This window comes from Apteryx rowi, unplaced genomic scaffold (assembly GCF_003343035.1).
Source record: "Apteryx rowi isolate R43461 unplaced genomic scaffold, aptRow1 scaffold_876, whole genome shotgun sequence".
In the NCBI taxonomy this organism is placed as follows: domain Eukaryota; kingdom Metazoa; phylum Chordata; class Aves; order Apterygiformes; family Apterygidae; genus Apteryx; species Apteryx rowi.
In genome coordinates, this window is record NW_020451178.1 from 94217 (window position 1) to 112271 (window position 18055).

General features: G+C 38.0%; 1 protein-coding gene across 1 annotated transcript in view; it reads right to left on the minus strand.

Annotated features, from left to right (window-relative positions):
• The window catches only part of SPAG17 (sperm associated antigen 17), a 120613-nt gene that overhangs the window by 60245 nt on the left and 42313 nt on the right, over positions 1-18055 (minus strand). The window contains exons 9-17 of the mRNA XM_026090733.1: positions 17568-17649; positions 17088-17206; positions 16023-16160; positions 15821-15934; positions 14155-14305; positions 12247-12477; positions 8821-8909; positions 8048-8164; positions 6267-6421 (exon numbers count right to left, since the gene is read on the minus strand). Of these exons, the coding sequence (XP_025946518.1) occupies positions 6267-6421; positions 8048-8164; positions 8821-8909; positions 12247-12477; positions 14155-14305; positions 15821-15934; positions 16023-16160; positions 17088-17206; positions 17568-17649 (1196 nt within the window). The remainder of the gene's footprint in view (positions 1-6266; positions 6422-8047; positions 8165-8820; positions 8910-12246; positions 12478-14154; positions 14306-15820; positions 15935-16022; positions 16161-17087; positions 17207-17567; positions 17650-18055) is intronic.

Sequence of the window (18055 nt, forward strand, 5' to 3'; positions counted from 1 at the left end):
AGCTGAAAAACACAGAAACATTCAGTTTAAGAAAAGTTGAGACTAATTCTCCCCCTCACTGTTTTACCATCAGGATAACTTATTCTCTTAGCTGCTCTTGGTTTATGTTGTCTTTTAGAATACACTTCATTTGCATGTTTCTTTCAGACTAACAGCACCTGAGGAGGTGTTATTTTTTAGCTCTTCCCCATCACTACAAGACAGGTGGTTGGTAATTGTCATCCAAATCCAGATTAGAGAATTATGCAAATATCTTGGCATAAATTAAGAATATTGACAATTAACAACTGAAGTGAGCATTGACTGACAATCTGCAGTTGCATTGTCTTATCTTCCAAAGGTGTCTGAAATGACCTCTGAAATAGTTAATTGAGGACAACAGCTTCCAAAGTAGGATGATGCCTGAAAGTCTTACAGGCAGTGGCCATTCAGTCCCTTGTTTGGAGTGTCACCATAATTCTTTGAAATAAAATTAGCAAGCATAATACATAATTCTTCAATGTGAGCTCAAAACTAAAAGAGGCTCTTAAAAATGCATGAGATTCAGTTGTGTTTTTATAATGTTTTGCATTTGTAAGCTCCAGATGATTCAATTGTATTCAAAGGCTCTATATACATCTGAAGCTTTTGGTTGGAAACATGTATGCAGGCAGCATATGCAATTCTTGACCTCACAGAGATTTTAAAGTTCTTATTGCAACATTACATTGTATGTCCAAGATGCTACGTATGCTCTCTATACAGACTGGAGATGTACACAGTTTATGTTCAGCTTAAAGATAAACTAGTCTCTCCCAACTCCTTTAATGCATGTGGAGCTTGCTTTGAGAAAATTGCACTGAGAAACTGTTGGTCACATACTCAGTAGGGACAAGACCACTCTGCTTGTATCTCAAAAAAAGTGTACATGCTACAGAAACAAAAGTGTTGAAAACAAAGGGGAAAACTAGGCTGGAACCTAGAGTTGCCAGTACTGGAATAACCTGAAGATGAATATATGTTATAAATAAAAATGAGACTATATGTGTGGAAAATATTTTAGGCCAATGAAAAGTCATTCAAAGTCAAAAATACACGCTCTATTAATATGTATTCTGATGTCACTACTGCCAATGTCTGACTCAGAATCATTACTCAGAAAGGATTATTCTTTTTCCAGTAACTTGTGTAATGTGTTTACTATGAAAGAGTAAACAAATGTCATTGAGATTCACTTTGAGCAAAAGAACAGTTTTGATAATGTCTGAATTCATTTGGCTTCCTGAGAGAGTGGTCACTTATCCTAACCTGAGTTGAAATGTTTTGTACATGTGTCACTGTAGGTATAGGTGTCCCCACCTTTGGATTCTCTTAGTCAGTAGTGTCCACTGGATTTCACACACAGCCTCCTGCTGCCCACCCTTTGAAAGGCACATAGAGGAGAGTCTAATTCCTGAAATTTTTGGATGTTCTACATGAACTATAGGACTTGATATCCCTTGATTAGAATGGTTACTGGGATCTCCAGGAACAAAAGCAACTCCAAAAAGTCAAGTTGCTGCAATATAAGACATTTAATTTCCTTCTTGCATGAGAATTTGCTGTGACAGGTCTCACTGTAATTAACTGATTGGCAATCATCCTTCAATGAGTTGACAGGAGTATATTCCCGATAGCAACTATGGAACAACCTTACAAAGCGGGTGTCTAGTCTACAAGATCACAGAATCACAGAATCACAGAATCGCTGAGGTTGGAAGGGACCTCTGGAGATCATCTAGTCCAACCCCCCTGCTCAAGCAGGGTCACCTAGAGCACATTGCACAGGATTGCATCCAGGCGCGTTTTGAATATCTCCAGAGAAGGAGACTCCACCACCTCTCGGGGCAACCTGTTCCAGTGCTCTGTCACCCTCACAGTGAAAAAGTTTTTCCTCATGTTAAGATGGAAGTGTCTGTGTTTCAGTTTGTGCCCATTGCCTCACGTCCTGTCGCTGGGCACCACTGAAAAGAGTCTGGTCCCATCCTCTCGACACCCTCCCTTCAGATACTTGTACACACTGATAAGATCCCCTCTCAGCCTTCTCTTCTCCAAGCTAAACAGGCCCAGCTCTCTCAGCCTTTCCTCATAAGAGAGATGCTCCAGCCCCCTAATCATCTTTGTGGCCCTTCGCTGGACTTGCTCCAGTAGTGCCACATCCCTCTTGTACTGGGGAGCCCAGAACTGGACGCAGTACTCCAGATGGGGCCTCACCAGGGCTGAGTAGAGGGGGAGAATCCCCCTCCCTGCACCTGCTGGCAACACTCTTCCTGATGCACCCCAGGATACCATTGGCCTTCTTGCCACAAGGGCACATTGCTGCCTCATGCTTAACTTGGTGTCCACCAGCACTCCCAGGTCCTTCTCCGCAGAGCTGCTTTCCAGCAGGTCAACCCCCAACCTGTACTGGTGACTGGGGTTATTCCTCCCCAGGTGCAGGACCCTGCACTTCCCTTTGTTGAACTTCATGAGGTTCCTCTCTGCCCACCTCTCCAGCCTGTCCAAGTCTCTTTGAATGGCAGCACAGCCCTCTGGCGTATCAGCCACTCCTCCCAGGTTTGTATCGTCAGCAAACTTGCTGAGGGTGCACTCTGTGCCTTCATCCAGGTCATTGATGAAGAAGTTGAACAAGACTGGACCCAGGACTGACCCCTGGGGGACACCGCTAGCTACAGGCCTCCAACTAGATTCTGTGCCACTGATCACAACCCTCTGAGCTCTGCCATTCAGCCAGTTCTCAATCCACCTCACTGTCCACTCATCTAACCCACACTTCCTGAGCTTGTCTATGAGGATGCTATGGGAGACAGTGTCAAAAGCCTTGCTGAAGTCTAGGTAGACAACATCCACTGCTCTCCCCTCATCTACCCAGCCAGTCATTCCATCATAGAAGGCTATCATATAAGATGTTACAATAAAAAAGTAATAAGTAAACAGAGGTAGAACTACTAGCAGAGGAGTAGTCAAACACAGTCTCTGTTATTTGTACCTCTTCTGTAGTGAAGGTGTGACTCTTAAATATGAACTAAAAATTTGAATGATAGTAATAATAAAAAACCCCAAAACCAAAAAACGAATACTGGCCACTAAGCTCATCAGAAGCCAGTATTTCACACAAAGGTAGAATACTACTGCTTAATTAATAAGTAGGGTTGTGCCTGTGTGTGTGGCAACTCAGCAGAATCTGGAAGCTGACGCAGGCAACAGCTTGAAGCACTCCAGTTATTTAAACAGTCTTCCACAGAACTGTTATGTTGCTTGGAGACATACACTAGCAAATACTTATGTTTTGTTGGAAATCTGAAATGATTTTTGGAAAAAGGTTGAGCAATGTCCCTGAAAATTATGGTCATTTTGCAGAGAAAAGGCGGGTACAGATGCCACGGAACAGAACCAAATGAGAGCCAGTAGCTTTTCAAAGATACTAAGTAGCAGAAATAGCACTAAAGCTGAATATTCCACTGAACCAAGGGTAAAAACAAATGTTCTGCCTAGCTTTTCATGTCAGCTTGTTTAGGAAGACCTTTCTGCTTTGAACCAGAACCCTGTGAACCATCAGTGAACAAAGCTGGCACCCCCCAAGCAGAAGCCACCTTTAATGTCTAGACCTTGTTTCCAGTATATCTGGAAAAAAAGAGAAAAAGGAAGCACATAGCTAAACCATCCTCCACTGAATTATAATGAATCTGCCAGAGACCGTGCCTCATTCCTTCTTTGGAAGCAAAATTTGGAACTTTAATTTTGTGTATCTCAAGAGTTCAGGAATACTTGGCCTTGAATCGACTGTCTCAATGCCCTCTCAAAGTGACCAGCCAAATAGTTCTAGGAGAAGGGCTGTTAAATTGTTTCAATGAGAACTGCTTCCTGAGGAGGCCCTGTTACTTATTATCTGCTCCTACTGACAACACAACAGCAGTAAGTCATTGGGGTGAGGTTCATGTATGAGGTTTATCAAGTGACATGTTAGATGTACTAGGGTATGTGACCTTGTCTCCACCGAATAGTTGAGGTTGGAAGGGACCTCTCGAGATCATCTAATCCAACCCCCCTGCTCAAGCAGGGTCACCTAGAACATGTTGTACAGGATCGCGTCCAGGCAGGTTTTGAATATCTCCAGAGAAGGAGACTTCACAAGCTCTCTGGGCAACCTCTTCCAGTGCTCTGTCACCCTCACAGTAAAGAAGTTTTTTCTCATATTCAGATGGAACTTCCTGTGTTTCAGTTTGTGCCCATTGCCTCGCGTCCTGTCGCTGGGCACCACTGAAAAGAGTCTGGTCCCATCCTCTTGGCACCCTCCCTTCAGATATTTGTATACATTACTAAGATCCCCTCTCAGCCTTCTCTTCTCCAGGCTGAACAGGCCCAGCTCTCTCAGCCTTTCCTCATAGGAGACATGCTCCAGTCCCTAATCATCTTCGTAGCCCTTCGCTGGACTTGCTCCAGTAGTGCCATGTCTCTCTTGTACTGGGGAGCCCAGAACTGGACGCAGTACTGCAGATGTGGCCTCACCAGGGCTGAGTAGAGGGGGAGGATCACCTCCCTGGACCTGCTGGCAACACTCTTCCTGATGCACCCCAGGATACCATTGGCCTTCTTGGCCACAAGGGCACATTGCTGCCTCATGCTTAACTTGGTAAGTTGCTTCTCCAGAAGGATACGGGTCTCCTGTGGGTTTCCTGTTACATCTGCTGGTCCTATACAGACATCACGGACATGCTAGAGCGGCTAAACTGACACTAGTTGTTTAGGTTAGCATTTGAATAAGTCTTTTATTGTCCAGTGCCCCAAAGAAGGGAAGGAACAGTTAGCAGGCAAAGTAAACAACCCTGGGCTCCGATACATTTATTGTAACAGACTTCATTTGAGACTACTGACCCTTTGGATCTATTTGAATGTAAGCCCCAAGTTTATTTGAACACACTATCTTTCACCATCTTTGGGGGAGATTGCAGGTGATATTTGTACACACACATGTATATACACATATATTTACATATATAAGATATAAAAAAAATTATATATTAAAATTATATATAAAAAGTTATAGATAAAAAATCTGGGCAGACATTTAGTGGATTTGCCCCACAACCACAAAACAGCCAGCATTTTCTCCAAGGAATTCCAGGGTTCTGCTGGTAAATCTCTTCTGGCTGTGGTTGATAACACTGGTTCCAATCACTGCTAAACACAAAAGCCTTTTTTCATGACAAATAATTTAAGTCCACAGGCCTAGAAAACTGAGACAGACTCATGCAGAGTTCCTTCACTGAGAACAAAAATTTGAAACAGGATTCGAGGAAGGCACGTTTTGCCTATTTAGCATTCAAGCTTGTTCATATATATAGGTACAAATTTCTCTTAAAATATTCCAATATTATGAAAAATAGGGCACTTCACTTAGAAAGCAATGCTTGTGGAAAAATTTTTGAAAAAAAAAGTTGGTCTGCTAGATAATTCGCTTCTAATTCTATTTGATAAAACAAATCTAATTAATCCACAGAGTGCCACTGTGATATGGCTAAAGCTAGCCCATATACCTCTCTGTGGCATTGTAGCTTCTTTACATATCAGTATACAGACACAAATTCTACTTTTGATCAATAAACTGGAATAGTACTTGGATCCACACCATCATTTATACATCTGTTTCAGTGCAAAAACCCACCCTGAAATGAATATGTCTACTGGTAAAAGCTCTAACAGTGGACACATCAAGCACCCACATACCTCTAACTGGAAAGCAGATAGTGACAAACAATTGAAGAAGAATTTGGTGCTCTCAGAAAAAAAATCTTCAGAATACTGATATGGGTCTCTAGCTCTTCTCTAAAACTTTTCCCAGAGTGACACTTGCCCAGTTTATATATACATAGTTGAAAAAAAAGATAATTATATTCTTAGTTTCCTTTTTGACCTCCCTCACCTTAAGTGTCCTCAATGTCATTTTCCTGATATGAATATTCCTAATATGACTCTGTGTGTGTGCTTGCGTGCATGTGTGTATTATATATATTCTTATAGCCTGTGAAAAGTAGTCGCATACAGTTACTGTGTAGTTCTCACTTTGAAAAGCTTTGTCTCATTGAAGTGCTTTTGATATAGGGCTGCTATACACCTGTGTGACTTGCTTTTTCAGAAATGTGTTACATCATGGTATTTTTTTCATTTCTAAGCTTTGCCCCAAGCATGGCCATGCAGGCTTTAATTGAAATGACTGTTGGTAAGACATGAAAGATAAAATTAATTACCTGAATCCAACATCAGAGTGCAATGCCATATCCCAGGTCTCTTGGCACAGACGATACTGATTCATAGGATTGTGAAGGACCATAAGCAAAGAGTTATCTTGGGTATGATAGAAGGAATCAATGCATCTATACTGTTGGGTTGCAGTATGAAGAACCTGAAAAGAAAAGAAAAGAAAAGAAAAGAAAAGAAAAGAAAAGAAAAAAGAAAAGAAATAAGGATGCATCCTCCTTGCAGACAGTAGTATGCACAGATGCTACACAGCACAGATTTTAGCAAAAGATGCTCCAGAACTTCACTGTTCTAGGAGACGTGTACATGCTAGTACACAAGCATTTGGATTCCAGCAATCTGAAGTGCTCAGGCATGTGGAAGTTGAACCTCCACTGCTATCTGTACTGAGAAGTAACACTCACTATACTCCATTCATCTAGACAATTCTTACAGTGAGACTATAGGAGGCAAGGCCATAGAGTCATAGTTTAGAACTCTCTCCACCTGCTAAGACTGATCATGAATGAAAAATTTCAGGTAAGATCGAAGTTTAATAAAAGCAGAACTTGCTATACTTGTATATGAGGTAGAAAGAATTGACAAATTGATTTCTTTTTCTTTATCTCACTTAAGTTCACATGGTACTCAATTTGCTTTACTACGATGTGCCTATTGCTGAGATTTACTGCATTTTACATTGTTCCACTCTACTCTGTACTGTGCATCATTTTTCAGTATTTACATTGTCTTACAGTTACAGTTAGAAGAAAGCTTTCTGTTAAACTATTATTTTTACAGTACTCTCTAATGGAAGTAAAGATGAAATAATTTACATGTAATACATCATAAAGTACAGTCTTGAATCTTTTCTAAGAATAAATTCCATACTGACATATATTCTTTTTACACATGAAAACCTTATTAATAGCTGAGTGTAAAAATGTATTTGAATGTGACATGTAGTAATATGATACAAAAAATTCTTACCAAAATGTTGTTACTTTCTGTTGCAGTTATTTCTCATCAACATTTTTTGACTAGATCTATTAATTACTGACTGCTCAGTTATTATTAGCTATTTACCTCACATAAGAAGGAATTCCCCATGTATTCAAATCTATGACTAGACTCTAAAGTGGTGGTGAAAAAGTGCAAGCAGCCTTTCCTTCACCCTTGCATAACATGTATCAGGATCAAACAAGAATTGCAGCATGCGAAGCTCAAGGCAGCACAGGGACTAATCCACTTCTCTTCTCCCAAGAAAATGCCTACCAACTTATGCCATCTACACTTGAACTTATTTTTCACATTTGTTGTTCTGTCTTTCTGCAAGATAAATTTTGGTCTTTAGCTTGCAAGATTTCTATACATGGAGCTTGTAGTCCTCAAAGGGTGAAGTATCATCATGACAAAATTTTCTGTTTGCCCATAACACAGGTAATTGCAAAGTATGCTTTCACATATACTGGATTAATGAATCCCATAACTGTGAGGGAGGATCACCTCTAATGGTAGTTAATTTTGTTTCCATCATGCATTTGGTTTAAAGCCTCACCACCAAAAAGGCCAGCTACAGTGTGGCCAAACCAGGAAATTAAAAGCAATTACAAACTAAATACCAGACAAGCGTCTGAAAAGCAGCTGAAGAACAATAGGTTCTGATAAATATTTATCAGTGATAAAACTGAATCAATTATCTAGCAGGGAAATACCCTTTATCCTGTTATTAATTCTCTGTACACCATTCTGAGGATTGACTGTATCTATATTATCATCAGTTAATAGATACCTGAAGAAGGACATGTGGTTGAAAATGCTCAGCAAAAATCCAGTCTGTCAAACAACGCCTCTGAGTCTTTTTTATTTCTGCTAAGTTTGGTTCTGGGCCATAATTTTCCGGACTCACCTCAAAATACAGCAAAACAAAATAATGAGTATCAACATTTCAGTGTCAGTTGTATTAAATATAATCTTGTTGACTTAATAGACAGCATCCCATGTTGCATCACAGTTAATTGCATAATGCTGCACATCTGTAGACCTGAATGGCAATATTTAATACAAAACACAATTGCTCCTAAAAGTTTTTGCTTTTGACTTTTTTATGGCAAACATAATCTAAATATTTTTATTATTAGGTTATATGTTTTTGAGTGCTGTAAGCAATTATGAATATTTAGACAGGTCCTATGAAGTCATTTTAAAATTGCTATATTTATCCAGAGTTGTATGGCAGGCAGGTGTTTCTGAAGATGCCAAACTACACAGTCTATTAGTGTGACACAATTTGGCACTTTCTCTCAAACCATCATGCTAACATTTGAACCCTGATATTCAGTGAGACCAGCACAGAACTGCCATTAGTATCTTCATCCAAGTCCATCACCTTAGAATTGAAAGCGGTGATTTCATAATGCTTACGGCACTGTCCCCCAAACATCACAAAATTAACATTTACATAAAACATTGCAAAGGAATCTCCAGTAACATGTCCCAGCATTGAACAGTGTCTTCTGTTGTCTCAGGCTATAGAGCACTATTTATTCAATTCATCACACTTGCCATTTCAGAAATAAAAAGATCCAGTTCTTTGTTTAAAAGAGGATCAGCCAGACCACCTCTTCCATCTTTGTCATTTGTTTCCATATGTCCTGGAAATTGAAAGAAGAAGTTTAAAAAGAGCTCCAGAAATTTCAGCCCTAAACACAAAGGTCAGAGTGATGCAGTTTCCGTAACCTCCTCCAAAGAGATTGCCTCCAGATTGAATCTTCCTTTTATGACATCAGTCCACTAAATACATGAGCAACTCTACCACACTTATTTCCTAAATGAGCACTTTAAAAGCCATGGACAACAAGCCCCAGGCAGTTCATCAAAAAAAAGAAAAAAGAAAAAAAAGAAAAAAAAAAGATGAACTCTTTATAATTCTCACCCAAATTAGCCTCTTTATCTTTCTCATGATGGCCTTGCCTGGTCAGAAAGCATAAAAATATTCTAAGTAGTGTCCTTCAGATCATACATGAAGAACCATCTCTCTGCTTACTATCCGAGAAATAATAACCAGTATTCCTTTACAGATGAAAAAATCCCAACACTAATTATTTTGATATGAGAATTTTTGAAAAATGCAAGTTTTATACTTGTTAAATTCATTAGATTTTTAGAGTTTTACAAGCTATTGTCAGAACATTACTTACGCTGAGGATCTGACCAGTCTTTCCTGATAAACTATTGGCATTACAATGGGCATTGGGTAGCTGCTGGGAATAGGATCACATGGAAACTTTAACTTCATCTTAAGTTCATCTTTCAAGAAGATGAAACGTAGCTCAGACATTCCCAGTGATTTTATCTAGAAGCTTTCCGTATATTTCTGGCCAAACATAAATGTGTCTAATCTGACTGTTAAAACATGATGTTTAAACTTCTAATGTACAACATCAGTTCTACCACACATTAGTCTTATTCAGATTTCATCAGTCTCACATTTTTCATATTCCCATAACTTTCTGAAATATTCTCCTCTTGACAGAATTTTTTTATGGCTGGACTCAGTGCAGAGGTCAATAATATTTGATCAAAATTCACATATACAAGAAAAATACTCTTCCTGTGAGAAAATACTCTGGAAAGTATTTGTTCATATGTAGCTCATAGCCAGCTTAGCTTCCAGATGTAGATCTTTAGTCTCTGCTTTTATGGGAAATCAGGTCCATTTATTAACTGCTTTTAGAAGATATAAGGAATCTGAAAGCAAAAGTATTTTCCTACTGGCATTAGCTTTTGTGCAGCAGAAGTGTTGAAATGCTGACAGCTACTGAATACTACAGTATTCAGTATTGCGACTAACATAAAAGTAAAATAAACTAACACCAAAAAAGGTTTTCAAAATTCAGAAAAGGGGCAGATAAAGGAGGATTCACTTTGCCTGCTCTAACTTTCTAAAGAAAGGATCTGATCTAGTCTGGTTATCTAGACATCTATATTAGGGCAGAATGGACAACATCATGAATCTACAGGTATAGCAGCCTAAACTGATCTAATTTCTACTTTCCCCACATCCCAGAAAAATAATTACTTGTTTTGTAATACTACTTCTTGGCCAACAATGCTCCTTAAACCAGATCACTACAGGATCAGAGAAATGGACTGGAACAGGTTGCTCAGAGAGACTGTGGAGTCTCCATCCTTGGAGATATTCAAAAGCTGTCTGCATATGGTCTAGGTGCTCTAGATGACCCTGCTTGAGTAGGGGGGTTGGACTGTGAAATACCAATTGCGATAGAGGAAGGAAGAGCCAAAATCACACAAACGTGGCAGTTTAGGGGAGGAGAGGGATGATGGCTCCAAATGATATCTATGTAGTTGTTGTAGTTATTTATTTAGGTTGCAGTGGAATTGGACTTTAAGGAACATGAGATAAATAACCCCCTGGAGGTGCCTTTCTCTTTCCCCTGGCCACAGGAGGAGTCTAGACACTTACTTTTAGACAGTTAAAGCTAGGTTGGATAAATTGCATCCATTCTGTAGGTACAGATTTTAGTAGAATTTCTGTTCTACAAAACTTTAATCTCAGGTTCATTCCTTATTGTACCATTGCTGCAAAAGCAAGTTTTAGCAGTAAACCTGAACATTGGGTATTCCATATACTTCATTGCAAATAACTTGCAAATCCGAATGGCTCATCTGTCAAGCCTTGAAGACTGATGAGTTCCATTTGCCAGCACTGCAGAAATTTATAAATTTAAAAAACTAAATTACTTGACAAACATGATTCTGATTTGCCTTTGCCAGAGGTTTTTTTTTCTCCCTCCATCAGTTCCAAAACATCTCCATTTTGGAAGTACAAATTTTCTTTATGTTAGAACCTACAGATGAGAAGAATAAGATGTAGAACTTCCAGAAAATTAACCCTGCGTTGTCTACAAAGAGGTGTTTTCTATCTCTGATTCTGTCTAAAATGTTGCTGTTCAAATCTGAGTCACACAGTTATAATAGTACACATAGTAATAACCTGCTAAAGATATACTAATTGCACAGACTGCAAATGAAGAAAGTAAAAGAAGCTGATGAAGATAAAATATAGCTCAGACATTCTTATTGATTTTATCTAGAAGTTTTTCACATATTTCTGGCCAGACATAGAGTCTAATCTGACTATAAAAATAGGATGTTTAAACTTCCAATGTACACCACTAGTTCTGCCATACGTTAGCCTTATTCTGATTTCATCAGTCTCATGCTTTTCAAAACCTAATATATGTTCCCCATTCCCTGTTACTTCTGAATTTGGAAGAAAATTTTGAATGTCAAAACTCTATGCTGAATTAACCTGTATGTGAGAGAAGAGTGAAGCCTGCGAGAAAACAATTTACAGAAGGTAAATATGTATGCATAAGTTCAAAGTATAGCACACCACTTATTTTCATTTTCAACTTTTTATATCTTCTAGAGTCCTGATGTGTAAGTTACATATAATTTTCACTAATACTCATTTGCTGATAATCATATATATATATACACACACACACACACACACATATGATAAGCCTAATTAACCTCACACATCACTTTTGATTTTGACTTTTACTCTGTGGTTGCTACTAAGGTTGTTTAAAGACTCAGCTGCCATTATAACTCATAGGAGCCCTTATTCGGAAAGATATTTAAGTATGTCTTCAGTAGTTTATGTCTCTAAAATATAATTGATCTCATAAGCAATAAAGTAGTTTCCTAATATACGCTATGCTTTTCTACAGACATTATTTTAAAGAGTTGCTTAAATAAAACGTTTAATGTTATCATACAAAAGACCTAGCTTTTGTCATTATCTACTATACCTACATAGATATCCAACATACAGACTACACAATACTTAAAATGTAGTGATTTGTACAATGAAGAAAATCATAACCCTCTAATAGCAAATGATACGGTAAATAGCAGATTTAAATTCTTCAGGAGCAACGTAAATGGAAAGGTTTTTACCAGAGCCTCTTGGAGATTTCCCATTAAGCTTCTTTTCCACAAGGAAGAGTTGTCTCAGCTGTCTTGCAAACCTGGCTGGATTATCCCAGGGGATATAAGACACTTCAGAATCACCTCTGACCCTGGACCCAGAGCTCTCCAGGAGACCAGAGTCGCTCAGCCCAGTCAGCCTCAGGCTTTCAAAAGTAAACACTTTGAAGGCTCTTTCTACTTCAGCCCAACTCAGAAGTTCTATAAAAGAATTATAATCATTCACTGAAAATGTCCTCATGGTTCAGCAGAAGATAAACAGAAGACTATGTGAGCTTATTGTTTTTGGCAATTCTGCAAAAGCCAACAACTTCCTTAATGGTATTGGATCAAAATACAAGTGCTACATTCTACACTGTATTCAAAGTCTAATGAGTCCAAATTGCAAAATGATATGCCTAACTATTAATCCATCTTAAATGAAGTGCTTCCTACATCTGAATACCTTCTGGCTCGTTAACTTCATATAAATGATGTTGATTTTAAAACACTGAGTAAACTTTATCAAACCAGATTAACAACTAGTTATTTTAGTTATATTTTATGAAAAGGCTTCCATTATCATTAACATTTTTATTATCTCATGTAATTTCTCAAACCAAGTATCAAGTGGTTTTTTTCTTCAGACAGAATTTTACAGGTAGTTTACATAGAATTATGCAAAGTGCAAAGGCAACAGTACATTGTATTTGTGGTTGAACACATTGCTGTCCATATAAGAACAATAATTATGAGAATTTTAAGGCAGATAGTTCAGTACTCAAATTATACAAGTATCTTCAGTTTGATGTTTGCTCTTTACGCTAGTTAAACACCCAAGCACACGTCATACATGTTGAAAATGTTAGATATGTCACCTCCTGTACAAATCAATCATCTCCTTGATAAACACAGAAGTGAAGAAATTATAAGCAAAGTTAACAATTGGGAGAGTTTGGCTATATAGTATGGTCCAGTGAAGACCATCAAACCTAATAGCCACCAGTTGGCATGCTACAGCAATACAGAACACCTTATTAGCTAAGACACACCTCCTAAAATGAACACGCCAACAACTAGAAACAATGCAGCCAGTGTAAAGTAATCCAACACATGGGATTTCAGAAATGAATAGCAGAGAAAGCAGCTTCAAATCCTTTGCCTTATATGATGGCATAAATGCAAAAATCTAATCCAAAGGGATTTGGATTAGATTTCTTAGTAGTCATAGAGTAAACATTCAAAACTACCAAAGGGTATTTATGCAGTCTTTGTGATTGTTTCACAGTGTGTATCATAGTTGTATACATATTCCAAGAAAAGGTAACTGCAGAAGCAATTATGGTTGAAGAAGTGAGTGTATTCTGCTGACTGGATAAAGGGACTACTGCAGAAGCCATTTTGTTATTAACATCAGCAACTTACACAGAATACATTTTGAAAACCACTGCTATTTCCCAGGAAAAATCTTCTATTTAAGATACATGTGACCCTCCACAACAAGGGTGTTCTAAATAAATACAGTGTTTACGTCATTGTCTCCCAAAATGCATTCTGTGCCCTAAGGTCAAAATAGCAATTTGTACAAGTACTTCTTTTTCTTTCTCAGAAGTGTGTGTATGTGTATGTTTGAATAAATAAGAGTTTTGACATACTGCCAACTCTCAGCCATGCAATACTTAATACTGGTATAGCCTTGCACAATAACCATAAAACTGAGCTCTGAAGTTAACCTAACTTCTATGGTGGGCTAAGGTCTAACCAAGAAACTGAAAACTGGGAAATGCTGCAAGGGTTTTAGGTATCTGAAAACATTTGTCCACAGATTCCTGCTATATAATAGGATCATCAGCCACAACAAAAAAAGAAATAATATCAGTAAAAAGCAAATCAATTCACCAGTGGTAAAATAATTCATGAGCTCGTGAACTCTAGCCAAGCGTTTAGTGTTGTCCTCAGGTGAGGGAAGGGTGAACTGGAGAAGTTCTGTAAGAGGCAGTTTGTCCAACATTTCACGCTCAATATTTTCTGGATTTAAGCCCTCTTGGACCTGGAACAAAAACCAGAATATCAGAGCTAAAGTAAATTTTCACAATAATGGATTTCTAAAAATTAGGTAAGAATAAATGAGAGTCTTTATAGCAAAATACATAAGAATGTGCTTAAGACAGTGGGACATATACTTAAATTTGGCCATGTGCTCAGAGTGCTTTACTGAATCATGGTATCAGATATTTTGAGCAGGGAAAATGAGAGGCGGAAGAAAATAACTGAGAGAAGGCATAGTCAGTGGATACTCGTTTAAAGTTATTTGCCTTTGCTAGCCAGACTCAAAACTTCTGGAATGCAGAAACATGTACTGATCTATTCAGACAGGCATCAGGTCCCTTGCATGTATCTTTAAGTTGGTCTGCACTACAACTCATAGCGATGAAGATCACAAACCCATTGATCATTCTGTGACAGCAGTGTCACTATGGATTTTAAGAATCTAACTCTTGAGATTTCTTTGAGAATCCTTCAGGTTCGTTCTTTTTAATGTTACGTTTCTGTGTTCTGCATGACTTGCGGCACCTTTTTTCTGGACCACATCTCCCAAATCTGTTTTTTGCTCTACTTCTTCCTCAAACATTGTGCTATATCCTGAATTTACTTTGCAGCAAGCATACCATACCTCAAGCACATGTCTGCTAAGAGCATCTCTCTCTGATTACTCAGTCCTGCCTTTTGCTTGAATACCTTCAATGTGTCAAGCTCTACTTTTTTTTAAATGCGATTTTAATCAATGATTGTAAAAATGGCCCACAGACAAATTGTAATCCAGGAAGCCAGGCAGATGGTCTGCAGCCCAGCTGTGAAATCTAGAATTAAATTATCACTTGCATTGTTTTCAGACTATTCTATATTCAGTGTTTAATGGTAAAACTACACCCTGACTTCAGGAAAATTTGAGGAATTCACAGTGGTTTGTTGATTCAGAAAGTCTGGAAACTTCTACTTTGAAATAATTCTAAACCTTGCAGTGGACTCTGAACCTTTCTGCCTGTGTTAGATTTTGGGAAAAACAGCAATGTCCTGTATATAAACTATGCTCCTGCCATTTAAGTCCACCCAAATGCACTTCTTGTATTCACTCACAAACTCAGTACATTTTCTTATATGACTCTACCTCTTACTATTTATTCTAGTTTAGTTGCTATTTCACAGTTATCAATGTAATAACTCAGTGTCTGTCTCAATTTCATCCGTGTCAGACTAAACTGACCCAAGAGTTCTGTAATATCACTTAACTGTGCCAAAAGCTAAACTCTCTCATTAGTAGTGCAAACAGATCACTGACATCAATATAGCGCTCTGTATTTTGTGATCCATGTCCTCTGTCAGTAACAGTAACCTGTTCCATCTTAAGCAGACTAAATACAAGTGTTAGTGTGCCTATCCAGTAGGAAAAATCTGGGCTATCCTATTCTTCTTTGTAAAAACACCACTCCATCATTCATAGTGTGTTAAGTACTGACTGCCTGTAGACTTCAGAACTGTTGAGATATGATAGATAGCACTATACCTCCAGTAGGTGCAACCGTTGAGCCAGAGTATCATGGTAGTTTAATAAGAGAGGGCCCCTGGGGGTCACAGCCTTTTTTTCACTGTACTGGGAAGAAAAGTGGTCATAGAGATTCTGTTAAATAAGAAAGAGAGAGATGCGATTAACACCAATAATCAGATTTATTTGTCTGTTTAGGAAACAAGCAAAAGACAACACAAACCTTTCTTTCACTGTCAGAAAGTGGAAGAGAAGGAAGGATAGAGGTTATATGATCTGCAATGGTATGATCTAGTCCATCTGCCCGAGGCTCTGGTACCATCAGGCTAGGTGGTGTAAGGTCTTCTTCACTTGCAATAACCTAGCAGACATGACATATCATAGCTTTAATTACAGTATGACTACTGCTCAACTACACTAAAATTACCAAGCAGACCTCACTATAAGCTACCTATAAGCTACATGCACATATTCATAAATTTTCTCAGAAAAGAAAATCATAATATTTTTGCACAAGCAGCAAAACTGAAATTCTCTGTGTTAGTTCCAAAGATTATGGAAAACACCAAGCTAAATGTGTTCTCTTATTTTTTACTTTTGGAAGGATGAGAAGAAATATATTTCCAACCTGAAAAGTTAAGAATTTTTAATGTACACAGGTAATTAAAAACTGACTCCATATCAGATGTTGAATCTTATCCTGAGTAATTTTGCTTGAGTTTATTTTCAGATTATATTGCAAATAAACTAGTAAAAAGAAAATAAAAAAAAAATGTTGAAATTTAATTTCTAAAAGAAGAAAGATTCCTAAATCATTCTGTGGATCGTTGCTAACTTGTGCCTGAACTTGACAGAAATCAGACCTGTCAAGCACTAGCATAAATACCTGCCACTTCTAGTAGTAAACTTGCCCTAGATGGGCATCTTTGTATAACGAGTAGAACAGTAAACTTCCAGTATCAATATGATTGTTGCAGCACATGAAAACTTGTTATTGACTCAGCTAAGAAATGACACCTTTTTCCTCATTTGATTATATTGGATCTGCGGTCTTGAAAAAATAATTTGGGGATAACACTGTATATACAGGGTAAGTGCACAATATGAAAGGAAAAGAAGAAAGCCACTTTGAGTCCTAATTCCTGTATATTGAACCTACGTGGTCAGTTCCTCTATGCACAATCTCTCACTTTAGACTGAAACAGATGAATTTTTTTGTCTTTGATCAATTCATAATAACAGTGCTCAGTTGAATGAACCACATGAATTAATAAGAAAATATTATCACCTGTTCCAACATGCAGTTCAGGATTAAGGACACAGAAATGCATTCCTCAGGAATCTGACTCAGCAAGTCATTATAATACCTCGTGTCGACATAAGTAGCCAGAAAAGAAACTTCTTCCTCTGTTGTAATAAGAGACAACATACTAAGATAGATTTCTTCAGAAATGCCAGTTTATATTACTGACCAGTTCAACCTTCAGGCAGTTTCTTAAAAACACTAAAAAAGTCCATGTTTGCTTAGCTTTTAAACCCAGCTGTGATTGGGAATAGTTAGACAAAGTGATTCTCTAAAGAATTTAGTTACCACCATGGCAGTTTCCAGAGATTTTCACAATGTATTCACCCAGAAACTACCCACACAACATCAAATCACACCTTTGGCTTACTGCACAAGTAACTTCAGGGATTTGTGCTGTCAGATGAATGAATGGTAAAACAGAGTGAACAGCTACAGACCAGTGCTTTAATTTTTTGCACATACCCTGTGACAAAATTACTGTTGGCAGAACTTCTTCTGCTTGCCCTTTTTTCTTTGAAGATGTAATTGATGATGCTGGATTTACCTAAAGGAACAGAATAGAATTTGAAAAACTCAGAACCATTGAGGATTGCCACATGTAAATATTTGGGAGAAATTAATTTCATCTAGCTTTGGTTATTTACCCTAGACTAGAAGCTATGCTTTATACGGCTGATATTAGAGGAGACAAATCCCCCCTAACTTCTGAAAGGAGGAAAATAGTAAGTTGCAGTTTTATGAATGCTTTAAATGAGCGTACAGTAGCACTGCTACAGAATGGAGTAATCCCATTTTTTCCTTGCCACAAGTTTACATCCCACAAGCTGCTTTCTTCTGCCTGCATAAGCTTTTGTCTACCATGGACAGAATAAGGGAACTGATCTGAGATAGAACTAATAATCTTTTTTGGATTGTTAACAGATCTGTAAGAAGATACAGTAGTTCTGTGC